Here is a 20846-nt window from a genome sequence, read left to right on the forward strand (position 1 = left end):
CCTGACCAAGAACTCTGCTCACTTCCTAGTGAATTATAGTAGCACTCGTAATAGCTGGCCAACACTGGCTCAGAGCAGGGAAGCATGCCAGCTGCTCACTGCTCCTTGAGAGACCCTCACGCAAAAATATAAGCTTATATGGTGTACTTAGGAAGCAACTCAAATATTGTACTTCCTCTAATTAGAAAGCACCTGCAGTGTGAATCCAGCATCTCTATTATTTGTTTCTTTCACTAATAAGTTTCTGACATGTCAGATTCTTATGGCCCTCCACAAATGACTGATGTTGCTCTTCATATGGACAGAGGTGCCCAGGAATTGAAATCTTTTTGTGTTCATGGAATATTGGAAAACTTATGAGAATATTCATTCAAATTTTTACAGAAACATGTTTAAACCAGCATTTTACTGGGCATGATCCATTATTTTTCCCAACAGAAAAACAATCAGAAATAATTGCAGTAATATTTCTAAGTGAATTCTAAAGAATACACATTTGTCTTTACAACAAACTGATAGACACTGGCAACATGCAATACCTTGTATGCCTTTCACAAGAAAGAAGAAAAAATAGGATGTCAGTTGCTGTCAACTAGTTAGACAGCTTTAGCTCTTTATCTAATGTTTCTCTTTATCCCATTGGACCAAATAGATCTCACCTGGTAGAGAGCTGTCTTCTACAGACAGAAAATTAGTGAGACTATTTTCTCAGCAGTAAGCTTTCTGAATCACTTTAGCAGTTCTGTTCAAAAGCCACTTGCTTATATTTGCATCATCTCAGTTGCTTTTGATTGCTAAAATTTAAGACCTCCAACTTAAATGAATTTCAACCAGGCAGAAACCAGTTCCACATGGAACAGGGATACAGAGCCCATGGCATGGGTGAAGATAGAATGACATATTGCTAACTTTGGAAATCCAGGAAATCATCTCCTGAAAACTCAGGAAGATTTACGCCTTTATAATCCAATCATAATTCACTTCCACAAAACATGGAATGAAATCCGCAGAGAATCATCCAAGGAAATTCTTCGAGCAGACATATGAGGAAATTCCTCAGTAAAGGTAAAAGGTCATATATTAACCTGAGATAAATGAATAAAAAAAAGAATAATCATGGTCTCCAATCCTTAGAAGAACGGTCATTTTCTGAGAACCGTATAGGTGAAAGAAAAATGTGGAAACATAGCAGCACCACAGATACAAACAGCATTTCTTCTTGCAATTGTGTTAACCAATAGGTTAATTAAATTCACTGCAGTTGAAGAAGTTGGCACAGGAGTGAGCTTGAACCAGCAGATCTTAAGAGCCAGGAGACTAACACATGATTTAAAACTCTACTAAGAAAAACAAACTCTAAGTTGCAGAAGCCCAGAAACAGTGAGGTTCCAGTCTTATATTCAGTGGCCATCTCAAACACCCACTGCTTGCAGTGGAATATAGAATCAGGTCCATATGCACTTTTTTTTCCTGCCGAAATTACTCGAATTAGGCGTCATTGGTCCCTTCTGATAGAGCTTCCAGCAAACTCAGCAGAAACAGAAGGAAAAATAGCATTTTGTTACAGTCAAGACTCATGATAAATCCAGTGTCTTATCTTTCCCTGAAACTAAAGGAAAGACGAATTGACAGGTAAATCTTAAAGCATTATAATCTATATTGCATTTAAGAACATAATTTTAAAGTGTACCATGGGATTCAATTACCTTTGAATGTTCCTGCCAAGCCACTTCAAGTAGGGCACAAGTGCTAAAAAGCACATTATGTGAACATATAAATAGGAACTGAAGCTAACTCTCCAACAAATCCTTGAAAATATCAAGTGAAAGCAAACAGAACTGAAAAAAATACTGTCATCTAAGGCTTCTCAATACATGTTCTTTCCTATTTCTCTCCCCCAGTCCATACATTAAACACTTTAGAGGCAGCCCACGTAGGGAGGACAGATGGAATGAAGTGTAGGGAGCCTTGTTGTGCAGTGCATGGATAGAGGGAATGCTGCTGCACTCTTCAGATTCATTGGGGAAGGAAAGGAGACAAGGATTTACATTCTCTGTTGAAGACTGGACCAGGAGATTGTGAAAGAGTTATGCTGTCACTTGAGAAACCAGCTTGAAATATACGTGGCCCATAATATTCCATGAATTATTGCACTCCTGTGTATAGGTATAGACTAGGTTAAGAGGGTGTAATCAGAACCAGAAAGTAAGGATGTTCTAGGATGACATGTTGCTTATCAATATCTGCATAAGTTACAACACAACTTTTTTCCAGAACTATAATATAGACAAATATACATACACATATAGATACACACACATATATCCCCTATAAGTACTGTGAAACTCATGGAAAAAAAGTAAGTAGAAATAGAAACACAAAATGGAAGAATTTAAAAGGACCTAGAGTCCTATAAGCTGTAGCAGAAAAGATCCATCATGATAAAAGTATGGAGAAGAAACAGATGTGGAGTACAGCAGTCTCTAAATACTGGAACAAAGAATGGTATGTCAGTTTTATATCCATTTGCTTTCTCTTTTATTCTTCATGAATACTGTGATTGTGTTTCTTCAGTGATTATCCGGCTATTAAAAAAATAAACCAACCACAAAACCTGACCTACCTGATATGGTAAAGTGTTGTCTGTTTGATAATCACCTATTTTGTCATTTATATGAGATGCAAATCTCTTCCAGAAGACAATGCAGGTAATAGAAATTCATGTTTCTAGAAGTCCAGTCACAAATGGGCCAAGAGGCTTGTTGGGACTGTTTTGCAATGTTACTCAGTTACTTAACTATGTTAAGATTATAAGAATAGCTTAATACTCTCTTCTTCCAGAAGGATATTACACTTCAGGTCTTACAGGCACCATTCAAGACTCCTCTCTTTGAGAGAAAATGGGACTTCTGATGAGTATGATAAACATGACATACTTTAAGAACTATTTTTCCAATCATTTATTTACAGCACTGATCTTAAGAAAACACATATTTTAGATGAAGGACTTTATATGTTCCAAGCTGAAGTTCACTAAAGATATGGAAAAGATATGTACACCTATATCCCTGTTATTTCTATTAAAAAATGGATAAGACTAGTAGCATTTGCAACAGATAAGAGATTTTTCACTTGATTTCTTATTCTGTGTCCATTTAACGATCAGCCTACCTTGCCTCAGGACACTGTAGTTTAATAGGCTGAACATGAAACCGACAGGTAAAATTCTTTGGAGCTATATCTTTACATCGCTTGCACACAACTGACTGACTTACTAGGCTCCTCAATTTTAATTCCTGATTTGATCAAGGTATCACTTCTGGGGCAAAGTATTTTAGCTCAGTCAGGTCAAGTGCTAGACTACTTTTACCTCCTGATTGAAATACAAATGCCAAATCTCAAGGGATTCACATCCTGAGCTCTCTGCACTCCCATCTCCCCAACTATAAAATAAGAACAATACGGGAGAAGAATTCAAGAGGAACCCTCTGGTGAACCAAGACCAAACCTAGCTCAGTGAGTAGCTTGGGTTTTTTTCTATTTTTCAGAATCTACTTAGAGTCAACTTCCCTCCCCTGTTCCCTTGTCTTCAGCCACTTCAGCTTTGAGTCTGTGCTGTCCTTGCCTGTGCTCATTCTTGGATAGCAAATGAAGCTTCTCATGAGCTGCCTTGCTTGTCACAATAACAAGCATGCACCAAGTTGCCTTTTCTGCAAGTTGGCACTGAGGCACTGCATCTAATAATACATGGTTGCATCCTTCTGCATAAAAATTGCTTAATACTAAAGCCATGAAAATTTGTCTAAACAAAATTTCATTTCACTCTCTAACACCTAAAAAAGCTGAATCTTATATGCTTTATCTGTTCATAGGTAGTTTTACCACTAGGTCTACATGAAAGCAAGAATATTTCCAAGAACATGGCGTGGATATTTCTATTGTCTGTTACAACAGGACAGAAGGAAAAATGTGTAATTCTTCCCTTTCAAGAGGCCATAATCTTTCCTTTCTATGCCTGTCATGTTACAAGGGATTTTTTTTTCTCATGTAAGACTGAGGCAAAAACAGGACTGGCAGGGAAAGCAGTATAAAGCATAGAGGTTTTCTTCCTCTTTATTTTGCTCATAGAATACCTCTTTTTTTTTTTTTCCATTAGGGTATCCTCCACTAATCTTAAATCTTTCAGATGCTAATGAAGATAGGGTTGCTGTATTTGGAAAAGAACGGGCAGGACAAATTTCCAAGTTTTCTGCCATGAATATCAGAAGGATAAAGCCCTCTTCTCTCAAGTGAAACAGTTCAGAAATTCATGGTTTGCCATAATCTGAAACAGCATTGCCTAGAGGTCCCAAAAGCAGAGCTGAAAATATGCAACAGTCTTTGGTGCATTAGGAGTTGTAGATCATTTACATGCTTGGCAAGGCAGTTTAAGATCATTGTTTACTGTTAAGAAGTTTTCGAGTGTTTATTGAAAAATATGTTAAATGCAAACCTTCGAAGTATCTTCTATTAGAAAAAAAACTTTTTAAAGATAGATGCAAATACATAATGACTGCCATATGTCAAAAGGATTTCATGGTTAAAAAATGGACTTAAACAATCCCTCTCTAAGTTCTCGTAAACCTAAGTTTTAAAAGGTTTTTTTTTTAAATAAAATCAGGTGGTTTTCTGCCAAGAAAAGTTTTATCAATGGAAAATAACAATTCTTGACCTTCCTGTATCTCACAGAATATTTATCTTCCTACAGAGATCTCTGCTTATATCATTACTAGTAGACCTAAAAGATACTAACTAGATATCCCTTATTGAGTCCATACTTGTATGAATTTAAGTATATCACATTAACTTCAGGTTTTAAACTGAATTCAAAATACTCTTTGTTCAGCATTTCTCCAGAGGATAGATTTCCTGGGAGTTCTTGAAATTATCTGGGTTTGGACTTTGAAAGCTTGAAGAAGAAAAAGCAGGAAGAATGTCTGCTTTAAAACTAAGTGCCTTTCTGAAACCCACAAAGATCTGATTATGGGAAATCACAAGTCTCCATCAGAGTCTTTATCATTAGGTTTTGTGTACTGCTTTTTAAAGCCTGTTAGAGATAATGAAATCACAAATTAATTGTGGCTCTATTTTGGTTTTGATGCTTAGAAACTAGCAATGTAAGTATATTCTCTTTTTTCCCCTAAGTATTTCACTTACATCTGTAGACATGAAACAGATGTACCTAAGCAGCTTCATTAACTATAACTGATAATAAAATATTGACAGGAACTTGGGATTCTATCTTAACTATTGCACATATCAGAGTAATGTCTCAGAGGCAGTATTAGAAGATCCAGGAATGCAGCTGGCTGCTGCAAATTAATTCTATATATTTTTTTCCCCACAAACAACATGGGCAAATGAAAAACAATCTTTCATTTTCCAGCTAAACCCAACTGACCAGTGCCAAAACACTAACAAAGAAATGAAACACAACAACTCTTTATTTCCTGTCTCAAGAGCCATCTGCACATTTGCATGTCTGCCAAAGCATTCTCGATTAGTTCAGCTATCCCAACTAGTCTCAACTAGCTTTCCCTATTAAATATTTAGCACTCTTCCTAAGACATTTAAATAGCTGATTCAAAACACTTCTTGCTATGAACTGAAATCTGATATTCCCTTTCTCCTGGAAGTGAAATACCCAGTGTGTTAAAGCTGTAAACTAAATCCTCCCATAGTCAAACAAACGCATCATTAACCACTTGAACTTCTGGTGTTAAGGTTCAAATTTGACTCAGAATTGTCAAGTGTAACCTTTTCTTACAAGGCTGCTTTAAACACATACAAGTGCAGTTCAGGACTGCATCTGGAAGAAAAAAGCCAGCTTTCAAGTTTGATCTTACAGAGGCCCTACCAGCTGTCAACTCCTTATAACCTTTTGATAAAAGAATTCAAATAAGAGATAACCAAACTCTGCACTACTTGAATGAACTGGAGTTCAACTCTTCAACAAGCATCGTGGATTCTGCAGCACTCTGACATGACAAACAAGAAATTCAGCCTTAATTCTATTTAATGTAAAGATAACAAAGGACTTTCATTTAATAATGACAATATCACAGGGAATACAGTAGCTTTCACATCACTTACCTTGATACTGCACTGTTTTTTTCAATACTGTTCTGTCAATTTTGGGTGAATGACCTATAAATCTCTGCTCAGACAAGGTGTTAGAGGGTAACTTGACATAAACGCAATTGCCTGGTTATTTCTGCCACAACGATGAGCAATCAATTCTGTTAAAACTCGAAATGAAAATTGTCTCCTTAAGGTTTCAGCATCTCATCACTTGGATGGCTGGATCAACTCACAGCTCTACTGGCTACTCTTAAGTAAAGCCACCTTCAGACTTAGGAGAAAATAATAAAAACTCTAGCTTTTTTTTTCTGTTTAATTAAAGGCACCTTTTTTAAAATGAGAGAAATAAAGTAAGCCTCTGTAACTAGATATCTAATATATCCATACATGGGAATGCAATGCTTTCACAATGAAAGAGCATGCCTTCTTTAAACTCATTTTAGTTTCAACTAGATCTAATTTTGCAAGCAAAGTTTCGTGTTCTTAAAACTGATCATTAAACAGTCATTTGACATTTAACAAATGTTATGTAAGGTATAATTTTTGTTTTAAAATGTATTGCATACATTTTGTTAATACTAGTTACTGAAGGGTAATATAACTTAGTTTTACCATCTTTAACCTGGATCTAACTCAACCATAACGCAAAAGTGGCTTGTGTTCCAACCCTAATCCAATGAAAGTCAATGGGCTTTTCCTAGATTAACAATGCGCTTTGAAATTCTTCAAAGCATCTGCTAGGCAGAACTGTGGACTTTTAAAATAATTTGTACTGGAATTGCAAACAGTAAAATAGCATTTTCTTAGTTAACCACAGTTACTATGGGAAGAAGGAGGAAAAAAAATTCTGAAAGAGTTGGCAATATATCCTTCCACTCAGAGCATCACAGGAGTACACTATGACTTGGTATATCCAAGTTGTAACATCCAGCTCCAAAAGTATTCTTGGGAAGAAACACAGGACTGACTCTCGAAGATGAAGTAAATCCTCCTAAGGACCTATGGCAAGAATATTATTATACAGGAAGAAATATGATCTGAGCCTAATAGCCAAAGGCTAAAGATGGGGGAGAAGAAAATTAGTTTCAGACTGCATTGTGATAAACTCCAGTGAGATCTTCTGAAGATGCTGTATATGGGAGCCATATCACTTCTCAGCAGATATGTGGGAGTTGGAACTGTCAGAGCGAGTACATTGTTGTAAAACACATAAATAGAAAGCCAGCTAAACACATACTTCAAACCTTGAGAACCATGGGGAAGAACTTGGGCAAGAAGAAAAAAACATACTAATGGAAGTATGTTGGACAGCTTAAGGAAAAGAATAATCAAGTAGGAAAATTAAATGAACTTGGTATTTTCCACATTTGCAAGATTTTGATGCACTATTCTGCAGAAAACTTCCCAAATGTGAATGCCTATTTACATTAAAGTTGCATGAGTTGGAATTTGTGAGGCACAGAAAGTCCCAAGATGTAGAAGTCCTTGGAGTCCATAAAGGGCTCAGGAGACAAATAGAAATAACTGGCGCCTTCTAGCTGCAGACCTTCTGAGCCAAACTTCTATCTTGCCTTCTGAACCCAAAGGGCTAAACAGGCCAGCACCTTGTTCTGGGGCTCTTGCTATCAGGAGAAAACTGAAACAGTCTCTTGAAGCCATTTAGGCAATGAAACAATCACTGCTGCTTTTAATATCTTCTTGCCCTAGGCAACCACCTGTTTCACCTAGCGCATATACTGCAGAATTGGCCCTGGCAGCAAAATGCAGTGGGTCAGGCAGTCTCAGTGTCACAAAAACAATGTGAGGAGATCGCACAGCTGCAGAAACCTGCCTGAGGCTCTCTGGCTTACAGGATTTTAAAGGAGTGTTTGCATCACTGACAGTTATGGGCAGACAGCTTTCCCACACAAAGCCATTAGAAAATGGTATGTCCATGGCCAGTCCTGAGCCCCTAAACAGCTTTTACTGTATCAAGATTAACAGAAGACAAGGCAGCTGGGGCTAATAAGTGGAAAATCAATGCCATTAACAGTAAAAAAGAGAAAAAAAATCTGAGCCCTGCAGAAGCTGAAACTTTCAGCTATGCTTCTTGCTACGTAGAAACAAATTGTACAGTTGGATTTGACCTCAGATTCAGGGAGATAAAAAATACAGATGATGTCTGAATTTCCTGTTTATTAAAAATGCATATACTTTACGTACATGCAGCTGTATGTATGCATATGTATACATCTGTGTTTTGCTACTGACTACATTGGACTTGGATCAGAACTTGCACGATGATTTTAGGATGGAGAGGAGTAGCACCTAGGATTAGTGAGATTATGAAATTTAATTCCACCTTCTATGACCTGCCACAGGTTATGGTATGACAGCACAGACCCACATCACAGTATCATCACACCTTCTCAGTGTTTCAGAGCTAATGATGACATACAGACTGGTAAACTTTACAACAGTCCGGAATATTCCTATGCATTAGAATGAGATCAGCTTTTCTGTAAAACTGTTTCGAATAGCCCTTGGCATGCTTTCAGCCTGTGTTAGCTAGCTCTGTCCCATAAAACTCATAATCATAATTTCTGTGTTTGGACATAGGCTGTTCGTATTGCAGCTACTCCGTTTTGGAGACCAAGAGATCTTACTAACGCATACACACGCCACTGAGCCAGCTGGCCTCAGTGCCAAGAAACGTTTCCAAACACACTCAGTTTACTAGTAAAGATGCAGCAAATTAGTTCAAATAAATAGAGATTTCACAGCATTATCACTAGCCTACTGTTGACCTGTTTCACGCACTCATGGTTGATGCTTGAAATTCAGAAAAAGCAACATGAATGTCAGCAACTGAACACACTCCATTGCACATGAGGACAGGAAAGGACAGGAAAGGTCCACAAATGTGAACCCAAGGCAACGTCTCCATTTCTCCTAAACTACTGGTTTTATGATCCTCAAGTCACACTGCATTAGAAACTTCTAAAGGAATAAATAAAAAATCAAAAAGACATCTTCATTAGCAAAGAAATGGCAACTCATAAAAAATGTTGTTATGCTTAGCAACTTACTTGGATTATTCTGTTTTACATAGTAACTCGTCTGTGTACACCAATACATTCTGCCTTTATAACTTTGTCTTAATGTGTGAAACTGAACTGTTGCATTTCTCTGAGCAATATTCATTTACATATCCATATTTTAATCTCTTTCACAATATTAATTTAGACTGTCATATTTTAATCTCTCTTGTTACTCCCTGGCTCCTTTCTAATTACAAAACTGTCCACTTCTTTCAAAAATTAACAACGAATTATTATTAGGCATTTTCATCTTGATTCCATAGAAATAAATCTTCTCCTTTAATGTATTTCTTTTCTTTGTAAGAGCAATGATGATTTACAAATCAGACAGGATAGGCATTTGTATGCAGAGCTTTTCAATGGCTCTAATGCAAAAGATTTTTCTTTTCACTTTCTACTAACAAGAAAAGAACACCTGACCTGCGTTGGTTTATAAACATTTCCCATTAAAGTTGCATTGAGAAAGAACAAGCATCAGACATACACAAAAGCATTCTGAGGCTGTAGTGTTGTGCATTCTGGAAACTCCAAAGGAAAATCAGAAACTAAAATAGTTTACAAATAACGTTTTGAGGTTAATTTTGGGGAGAATGATGGAGGGTAAGGAGAAATGGTGCTCAGAGAAAAACCAAGCAAAGGATATCTGTGATCTGTGCCGGTTCAAGTGTAGAAAATGCCCTGAATTCCCAAATAGCTTAGTAAACAGAGCATGTCGCTAGGACAACAGATCAACTGGATGTCAGCTGGAAAATGATTCCCACAGTGAGTGATTTTGAGACCAACAAGGAAGGACAGAGAAGTCTGCAGGAAAACACTTTGAACCAAAAAACACGAAGAAACTAAAATTATGAGTCCAGACAAAGATCCGTATGGTTTCAGAACCAGAGGAAGTAGCAGTGCATTTGAACCCGTTAAAGCACTGAAGTGGAAATTTTAGTTCACTAGTTCTTCCTCTTACAAGCTGGATACTATTCCTTAAAACAAAGCCCCTCTCAGTGGCTTAGCTCCCTATTCTCACCTAAGATACACAGCAAATATGCTTAGCATTTATATAATGCTAAAAGCATACTTACCCCCAATCAGGAAACTGCAATCATCAAACACCAGATTTTGAACAGTGGCATTTTATTTTGCATCTAAGGTTTTATATTGTTAGAAGGTCACACTCTCCTCTTGATAGCATTCTTCCTCATATAAAACTCCAAAGACAAACTGAGAGATTAACATACTTCAAAGATCAAGATCTTCAGCAAACATATCCACAACAGGGACATTACTACCAATTACAAGAGAAATAGACTCATCATACTAGGGGTGAGATAAATATCCCTCTTTGTATACGGTTTTAAAAGACTCAGAAAATCTTATTTTCTTTATCTTCTCTTTTCCCTTACAAAGAAGAACATAAGGCCTAGAACAAAAAACTGTTGGTCTTGATCTTTGTCCTCTGAGGGTGAGCCTCGATGAATTCTCAGAGAAAACTGTAAGTTCTTCTGACTCAAGTATGTTTTAAGTCAAACTTTCTCTGCTTATGAATTTCCTCATAACGAGCTTCTCCTAGCTGACATGACATCTATAGGGCAGAACACTAACAGAACAGTATCATCCCTTTATACAGGTTATTTTACAAATCTTCCCACAAATTGTAACAGATGAAAAGCATTTAATTTTGTCATCTGCAACCAAATCAGCCAATTTGCTCTAAAGCTTGCCCAAGTTAAGAAAAGGGCTTTAATCAGGCTTTGGCTCACTTTCTAAATGTGGCTGAGATGTTTTATATCTATTTCCAGAAACCAAACCTTCACTATAAATCAGCACAGCATATTACCTGCTCAGCTTCATATGTGCACATGTGTTTCCCTGACTTGTTAATAAAAGCTATTCTGCCTTAATATAAAAGTTAACTCCACATTTTCTTCTCTGAATCGTTTCAGAAATAGGTTAAAAGCATAATAAAACATCTTCCATTTATTTTATTCTCCCATCATTAATTAATGGAACAAATATATCACCATACTTAAAATACACTCTGAAACTGTGATTTTAATATACTTTATTGAAAAAAGTACACAGTTTTAAATTGTTTTCAATGGGGTAAAGCAATGGTCACCTCTATCTACCAAGTCCTTTTCTGATGAATCATGAATACCATATGCCAAATTCACATCTGCATGATTTGCAAAATAAAAAGATAAATCTTTTTTCAACATATCTTTAAGAATTTATATCACCAACAGTTTAAAATCATGAAATTCTGATGCTCTGACTATATTTCATGTCCTCTGTGTTGCACCATTTCCCAGTTCACAGTTTATCCACGTATTAGCATGCCAATTGAACACATCAGTCAATGTCACCTTGAGAAAATCATCAGTAGCAGAGGAAGAAGAACATGAGGAGGTTTAGCACTAAGGCCTGAGACACCACCACATTCTCTTGCATTTTCCTAAAGAAAAAAAAAAAAAACAAACAAAAAACAAAGGAAATAAATACAAGCTATTATACACTCAACTATGATACATGATTATTTACCAGACTATACAGGCAGAAGAGGATTGGTGCAAACAACAAAACCCATGAACTAAATACACTCAGGAAGTAATACAGGTACACATCTTCAATTGAACAAGTTTAGATTTTAGATTGTAGACTGAAAGTCAACGTGATCAACAAGCATTACACAATCCTCTCTGTGACACATTTTAGGTCTCATCCTACACTGCATTACACCATCAAAGGCATGAAATAAAGTTACTCTGGATGCCTATGAACAACTCTGTACAAGCCACTGTAATCACATCCTGGTCTCAATCAGATCTCCTTGGCTCTTTACAAATAAGAGTACTATGCAGAACACAGAGTAGTAAATGTGTAGTGATCCCTCCCAAGCAATATTATGTGTAAACATAATGACTATAGCTTAATAGTTGAGATACTAAAGCTAGTTACTGAAAAAAACATTAATAGCACAAAGTTCCCAACCATCTCTAATGAGGAATCTTACGGTCAGTGCTTAAGCCAGAGTTCCCAGATATTCCTAGCTGCCCATTTGTGCTCCCATCCTATCACGTTCTCTTATATGATACTAAACCGTCTACAAAAGCAGGAACTCAAGACAATGTCTACAGGAGTACTAAAAAGATTTGCAGCACTTACGATCTCACTCTTTTCCTTTACTACTGTGTTTTGAGTGTTCAGAATATTTCCTGATGTTTCATCTCAGAAAATAGTTTTCCTATATACATATTTTTTTAAAGAAATAAAACATTTACCAGAGTCCAAAGGAAAGGAAAAGCAGACAGAAACTTACTTCAGGGTGAAATCCATGACAAGATTCTGGGCGTCTTCTTATCTTCTGGGATTTTAAACGTTCACATTTAAGGGATTCATTATGTACAAGGTAGTTAAGGAGAGATGTTCTGGGCACTGCATTTTTATGTGAGTGTTTTGAAATGAATAGAGTGAAAATCTTTAAGCTCCTTCCTTCCTCTCTATTAAAAACCCAAGGTGATACATGTGGTTAACACAAGAAAAAGAAAGTAATTCTAGTGCTTCCTCCACAGTGATCTGTAGATTAGACAGCATCACTTGCACTTGCACTGCTAACCTGTCTTTCCGTAAGTCTTCAATAAAAGCACACGGCAGGCTACTTTTGATAAATTGCAACTTCTGTGAGAAAACAAATCCTGAACTACAGAACAGCATGAAATAAAAAGTGGGACAACTAAAAATCAAGTGCTTTATTTACTTTGCTACATTATTATATTTTTGGAAAGCAGGATTCTGAAACATTTTCATCACTCCAGTGCAACCTTAAAGTAAAAAGATATCTACGGGGTAACAAGTTGTATAAGTTCCAATATCAGGAGCTCCATTCTTATAAGGAGATGACATACTAAGGGCCTAATTTGAAAGATGTTCAGCTATCTAAAGATGACCATGACTTTATGATACTTAAAGATGCACATAAGTGTGTTTGCTTAATTTGTATTGCCTGTTTAGAAAAAAAAAAAAGTGAATTCTCTTTGAAAATAAGTAAGAATGCATACTTATCTGGCTTAATTTCAAACAGCCCCATCACTTTATAACAGGTAATGATGCATTCTTAAGTCATGTAACGCAAGTTTTTTATAATAAGAAATTTTTCAATATTTGCATCTTGAATCTCTTTCTGACAACTTTGCAAATAAAAGGATATACCTTATTTCTATAGGTGCCATGGTAATTGGTGGGACAGAATCACAGAAGCATTCATTATCTACTACCACCATGAAGAGATTGCTGCTTGGGATTTGCTGAATAACAAAAGACCTGCAAATTAAAAAGAAATCAAATAATGGTGACATTATCTGTACTTCTGAGCAACAGATTTTGTTAGGATTTTTTGAACTTTTCCACAACGCCTGTGTTATAGTCAAGAATATCACTGACTTTACATATCACACTGCATCTCCGCACCTTGTAAAAGGAGAGGGCCCTGGGCAATGCTTCCTTCAGTTCACAGAACATGGTTGTCCATTTTGAGATGTACATGATGCTGAAAGGTACACAGGTGAAGCAGAATGGATAGGGTTATACTGCTGATATGTTAATGCAGAGACCGGGACACGTGAGTTATCAAGGCGTTTATCAGATTTTTCTTTTTCACAATTCAATACTAAATCTCTGCTCTATTATGAATACCTACCTAAGTATTTATAACCTGGAATTTTTAAGTACACATGAAACTGATTTGCAAAAATAAGGAAGGTTCTTCTGCAGCCACATAGCGATAACTCACGGTCCGAAACTTTAGCCTCTACAATCACATTAGGGCCTTTATTCACTCTGGGTCTTGCTTGAAGCAACACGAACTGCTTAGAAAGATCTCAGCTTTCATCTGTCCTCTTGAGAGTCATTTTATTACTGAGCAAACAAAACAGAGATTAAGCCTCAAAATCTTCCTAAGTGAGGAGATTTATTTTAGAATAATTATGACTATATGGTACAAATATGGTGATAACTCAGCAACACATTCAAATTAAGACAAAGTAGGCAACTCAAAAGGAGAGTGAGAAATAAAGACATTGCTTGTAAGAAGGAAAGCACCCAGGGGAGACCAGGGAAGGATCCTGTGGGCACTATTCAATGATCCACATAGTTACAGTGAGCTGAACCCTTAAGCACACACCAAAGAGAAAAGGGCGAGGAGGCAGAGCCAAATATGCACTGTTTAGCCTTTTCTTTGAAATTCAGAACACAATACAAAGACAGACTTTAAGGCTCAGACCCAATTCTTGATAAATTTTTAAAACAATTTGTCAGAGTTTATATGTTGTATCAACAGAATATCTGCCATATCGAATATCATTGAAATCTGGCAATTCCAGGAATTAGGTGTTTTTCAGTGTGGTATGCTGGTAAACGTACAGAATGTTAAATGAGGGTTTGAGCACCAAGAAGATGTGGAGAGAAACATATTTTTCCTCGGACATCTTTATTTAAAATACATATTGTCTTACTAAAATAACTCCCTGCTTTTTCCAAAGATCACAGAAGATGAAATAGTAGAGGGGGCACGGAATATTCAAACCTAGTTTCAGAAAAAAAATTTAGAAAACTTACTATAAAAATGTTGCCAACGGAAAGATTAAACACTTTTCAGTATTTTTTAAACTTACTGAATCTCCATTAAAACTACACTTAGAGTGATCTGCAATATGTTAGATTTATGTTTATACATGAAATATACATTTATGGCATAATGTAAAAGGCTGAACTTTATAAATGTACCTACCAAACAGCTGGAGCATGTAGCACGACTGACATCATTGTAATGGAGCATCTGTGGCTTTGTGGATTTGTGTGGGAGCAATGGGGCCAATGAAAGGAAAGGAGGGAAAATCTTTAACCAACAATAACACCAAAATTGTACTGCATGAATTTCTCAAAACAGTTATGAATAAATCAAACCCTAAAGGACAGAAAAAAAAGACTTAATTTTATTCCCAGAAACTGGCACAATTTCGATTTTGTGCAGTCTGAAACTTGTATCTATTGCATCTTTAAAACTAGCTCAGAACAGGACCTGAAGGGCATAAAGTGTTGTAACAATTAACTAGATGCTAAATGATTCATTTCTCTTTTCGATGAGAAGGGAGTAATCACTCTTCTGTTGTACCAATGGTGTGCTGAACCCAAGTCCTTCTGCGATAGCCCCTTTTTGTGGCCCCCAGGTGAATACTGAAGCCTGTGAGAAAGCATGTACCATACAGCCAGGCTTAAAGCTGCCATTTCATGAGGTGGGCACATTTCCTACTTCGTTTCTTCTTTCACCCACTTCTCTGGGGTGGCGTAAGGGCTGTACAGTATAGGCTATTGCTTCTCAAAGAAGATGGCGGGGGGGGAGTAAATAAAACTTGGGAGCTTTTCCTATCACTTCACCTAGCTGGAATGAAAAAAGAAAGCAGTTCAACCCAGAAGAAAGTTTCCACTACAGAACTATGATGCCAAATAAATTACCATATGGCTTCTCTGACAAAAAAGTTAAAAACTACAAAGGTTTGTAGGAATTAAGTGATACAGAAAATTTTGCTAGACCTGGTAATTCGGGGAATGCAGCATATGCATAGAGTGATGGAAATTATAAATTAAAGGAACTGCAAAGAGCAATATATTAGGTTAAGTCAAAAACACCTTTTCTACTTTAGGAATCCTATGATAGATATCAGCAAACTACACTGTATTACTTATCAAATAGTGAATATTCCTACAAATCTACAGTCTGTTTATCTATTACAGATGTTTGTGAAGCATCTAACCTTATGGTGACTGCCACAGAACATGTGATTGTCATCTTAAGAGCTGTAAAGAGATGAAACTTTTAGCTCACTACATTTTTTTTCCATAGTGTATATCATAACTAATATCTTGCAAAGTGGAACAACTACCTTCTTATCCACCATACTAGAGGTAAATAAAAAAGAAAATGTTATCTTCCACAACCAATAAATGAATATTTTCCCTTTCACAATTCTCAAACATAATCTTGAAATGAAGTTGTAAAGCCAAGTGCGTGTCCTCACCAGTCACTGACTTGAGGTCACAGGCAAAGGATTAGCATATCAACAAGTGAAGACAGAAGACTGAAGACAGAAATTGAACTGAGCAAATAATTAAGGGCAAAAAAAATTTTATGTCCAATTTAGCTTTCTTTTCTAGTAATAGAATGTACACAAGCAAATTATATTTCTTTCAGCTGCTGTAATATACGATCATTTTGCAGTCATGAGGTATTCTTACCCTCACTAGATCAATGGCAAAGAAGTTTCGCCAATCATAACCACAGCAGTTGCTCTGTGACTACTCAGATAATTCACATGGCATTGCTTCCATGCCCAAATTGGATAATGCACACAATCATCCCAGCAGCAGGTCTTCTGATTGAGTTTAGATTTCAGTTTCCATGGTGACATGCACATGCATCTTTGAAATTCATTTTGAGCGAACGTTCATGCCAGTAAGTCTCAGGAACTGAACATTCACAGAAAACAAAAGGTGCATACACATAGCCAGAACAAAGTCTTTCAAATACTGAAATATTCCACCAAAATCTTTCATTGCATACGCCAAGGTTCAGCTGCAAGGGAGAAAATCCTCTAGCAAAACAGATTCCATGACTGCAGTGGGAAATAAAGAAAGATGCTGACAAAGTAATGAAAATGGTCTTGCCTTTTAAGTGAGCTCCACTGCAAGTCTCTAAAGTTTATATTACAATAAGCATTTCTGAACATCTGCTGGCTTAGCCTGTCATTTGTGTCCCTGGCAACATGGGAGCCAACTCTCAGGGACAGAGTAAGGGTTTTTACTGAACCTTATTGCTGGTTTAACAATGAAAAGAAAGTCTATGTTTATTAGCCTATGCTTAATATTTATGAAGAATGTTTTACATTTAAAGGGTAAAGCTCTTTTTGTGTTAAATAATGTAAATCTTTCGATTTGAACCTTTTTCCTGTACACCAGTATCATCACCATCATTTGATAGTAACAGCACAGAAAAAGCCTTGAATATGTCTCCATATATAAAATGGAATAAGCTGTTGGGGTTCCTGTTATGTTGAAGCTGCACTGAGTCAATAAGAACCTTATTAACAATTTCTCCTCAATCTTTCATCCACTGAGAAACTAGTTTGGCTTATTTGATGTGCAGGTTCAGAGGCTTAAAACAGACCTCAACACAAACTGCTTCTTCACTTTGCGGGGAAGGTGAGGAAGGAAGAAATGTAATACTTAAAAGGGGTAGAAAGAGGAGGCGGCAGAAAACCTAGTCATGACAAACTATTTTGTTAATGAAGAAAAAATAAGAACAGGGAGTAAATCTGCAAGAAAGTCTGTATTTTGAGTCAGACCATTACACAACACTTTTCTTATGTTGTACAGGCTTTATTTGTTTCTTTCTAACCCATTTCTGTATCAGCCCATATAAAAATATCTGCACAAATTTCAAACAAAGTGACTTGGAAAAAAAAACAGCTTTATGTTTTACTTGGAAATAGTATTTGCTCGAAAATGCAAGTATTTATTAATCTGTTCCTTGAAAATTAATTTTTCATTGTGGAATAGAACACGAAAAGACGTGGAATTCAAGTACTGCTGCATTCATAATTGTATTTGCTAAAGATGTGCTTATGGAGGCATAATAAGAAAGCACACTTTTAATGTGTGTCTGGTGGCTAAATGACTCTTCCCATAGGGAACCAGTTCTTTCTGATTTCTGAAGATAGGGTAGAATTTGGAAAGCATCATAACAGGACCGTAATACAAATCTTGGAGGGCAGTCACAGCAGGTGCCTTTATGCACGTAACTCGGGTTCCTACATTAGAAGGGTAATCATCTCCAACTCTGAACAGAGTCCACGCAGAGACAGACTACTCAAGAACAAATTGGAGCAGGAGCTTGGCTTCAGTGATCTGAATCATCCTCTGCAGGAGTGTCTTGCTCTCTTTTTAATGGCTGAATAGTGGTCCTGCAGAGAAATGCATCCTAAACGGGGTGCATAAGCTAAGAGCAGGCAACATCACCTTGTCTAAAAGAGACATCACACTACATTCAAACCTGTTTTTTTTTCCAATTTGAGTCTCTTCCTTTTGCTTGTATATAGAAAAATTTTCATACAGTTATATATATATTATCATAATTTCTTCCACAGACCATGTTTAAAAAACTAACAATCTAATTTCAAAAATGTCAGCTCTTTTTTTTTATTATAAGAGTTACTCTCTCCTGGCAGGATAAATAATTAGAAGATATACTCAGGGCAGCAGAGGAGTAGGGACTGAGCTGACACTGCCCTTGCTGCACTGCCCTCTTTCCACACCGTGTGCTGCTTTTTCTTCCTTTCATCTTCCAGCCTCTGAACCTCTGGGGTGGCAAAGGATCAGTAAGGCAACCAGGAGAGGGACAAACCTCCCTGGAAAGGCAGGAGATGTTCCAAGATGGGGGGAAAGGGCAGGGATGATACAAGCAGTGTCGATGCCCTGTGGGAAAGGGACAGAGGGAAGACGGTTATTAGTTGTTGCGGCAGCTGGCTTTGTTGTGGGGCCTCTGCAGTCTGTCCCCTTATGGATGCTGGACCATCTCCCATATTATAAGAACAGGCACAGCAGCAGCAAGGCAGAGTGAGACCCTTTTTTCCTCCTGGCTGCTGTACTCATGAGGCTCCTTTCAAGGATGTAAGGGATGTGTCTTATCCAACTAAGCAAATTTAACCTTTTAAGTTGTTTACTCTCTACTATTTGCCTACAACATCTGCTATTAAAGGAAATCGATATTGCCATTGAACAGCTTAGTCTCTGTATTTCCATGCAGGAGAGAGAATCCATCTCCTTGTTCACTGGTGTTAAGTTTTGGACAGGATGTAAACTGAACACAGACCTGAGTTTTCCCTACTAATATGCAGCCACTTGCATAGCCCCTGACACACCCAATCTTACAGAAACACGTTGAATGCGGCATATTTTGTATGGGACTGAGGGTGGCCCAGACAGCTGCAGAGAGGACACAGCCATATTAGACTCTTCAGACTGAGGATCCCAAATATCATCATTTATTGGTCACTTGCACCGATCTATTTTCCTTTTCCTGGCTTACAACCATGTTGCCATTAGCTGGTGGCCAGTGACAGCAGTACATGACTTGTTTCAGGAACAAAAAATGGTAATAAACCTCCTAAAAGCATTCAGGAATCTCTGATTTTCAGAGCCATTTTCCCCTTCCTTCTTCAGACGGTTGCAAAGGTTGCAAAGTAAGGGAACTAAATGAATGACAAGCAGCACGGAACTCTGAAGATACTTACAGGTTAAGAACCAAAAAAATTAGAGAAATGTATATTCCCAGTGTCCTGCAGAAAGGAAATTTCTTTGTAATTTGAGGATTATTTGAGCACAGCACCAACACTGAAAACAATTCAACTTGTTTAAAAACAACGTTGTGTGTTTCTAGTTAAAACTTAATTCTTGTTTTCTCACAAAAATACTGCATTATCATGCTTTTGCTCCTGCACGTACATAATCACATCAATCATTTTTAGGAGGCAATGGAAAAGATCTTTCAGCTACCAGTTGTTTTGCCCATGCAGATGAATCCTATAAAGCATGGAAGAATTTCACTGTGAGTAGTTTGAACTGAAATAAACTGAGGGCAATATTTTCAAATTGGCAACCTAAACACATGAAAGAAGATGTAAAAAAAGTAGTCTGAATTTCCATAGTACTTAACTCAGATAGCCCCCACTGGGTGCTCTGATGCTTGAGCATCTCTGTAAATTCAGCCATTTCCCTCCAGGCTTTTCAGCGTATTTTCTGAGTGCAAACCTGCATTATTGAAGTTTGAGTATTTTGGATTAAGATTAGTCGTTACTTTGGGATTACATTCCATATCTGTCAAATTTGATCTTTCCTATTTTTCAGAGAAAGAAAAAACATACCAGCACCAGGGTACAGTAAATGGAAAATATTGTGCACTCTGCACTCAAATATGTGTTACTCACATAACTGTTGGTTCCAAACGTTCAACCCTAATGGTCTGGAAGAAACTTTAAGCGTTCAACTGAAGTGCAGATATATGCTGTGCTTTTTCCCAACTCCTATCATGTGCTTTCCAGGCTGCTGGCTACATTTCCAATCCACATTTCTCTCACTTATCATATTTTTTACATGAATGAATGAAATGTTTATACCACAGTCAAATTCGGCTACTTGGGTTTTCTTCAAATAAAAGATGATAGAGAATGGAATATCTTTAATGCAATTTTTAAAAATAACATATATGCCAATAACAACATTTCTGAGAGCTGGAGCAGTTAAAGTATATGAAAAAAAAGCAGCTAGTGGTTGTCTCATATAAAAAGAGTAGGATAAACTCTCAGCCTCAGGCCTGCAACCTGACCCCAGACCAGCAAAATATTGCTACCACGTATAGCCTGACTGACTTCAGCACAATTTGGTGTAAGTATAAACATACCTACTCAAAGCAAAGTTTAGAATCAAGGATTTAAGTTAACAATATCATCCTCACTGTTCCTGTGTCTGCTGAAGGTGTGCAACCCCAGAGAGCTGTGACATGGTTGGCAACCACTTTGTTTCAGATAGGAAACTCCAGAAGTGCCA

General features: G+C 37.0%; 1 protein-coding gene across 3 annotated transcripts in view; it reads right to left on the minus strand.

Annotated features, from left to right (window-relative positions):
- Positions 1-10734: 10734 nt before the first annotated feature.
- The window catches only part of CACNA2D3 (calcium voltage-gated channel auxiliary subunit alpha2delta 3), a 472558-nt gene continuing 462446 nt past the window's right edge, over positions 10735-20846 (minus strand). For 2 of the 3 annotated variants that reach the window (XM_075432891.1, XM_075432893.1), the window contains 3 exons: positions 13396-13511; positions 12511-12590; positions 10736-11646 (listed from right to left, as the gene is read on the minus strand). In XM_075432891.1, coding sequence (XP_075289006.1) covers positions 11554-11646; positions 12511-12590; positions 13396-13511 — 289 coding nt within the window. In that variant the 3' untranslated portion in view covers positions 10736-11553. Of the gene's footprint in view, positions 11647-12510; positions 12591-13395; positions 13512-20846 lie in introns of all 3 variants that reach the window. The other variant, XM_075432892.1, reaches the window with a different exon arrangement.

The sequence above is a fragment of the Opisthocomus hoazin genome, chromosome 11, assembly GCF_030867145.1.
Source record: "Opisthocomus hoazin isolate bOpiHoa1 chromosome 11, bOpiHoa1.hap1, whole genome shotgun sequence".
In the NCBI taxonomy this organism is placed as follows: domain Eukaryota; kingdom Metazoa; phylum Chordata; class Aves; order Opisthocomiformes; family Opisthocomidae; genus Opisthocomus; species Opisthocomus hoazin.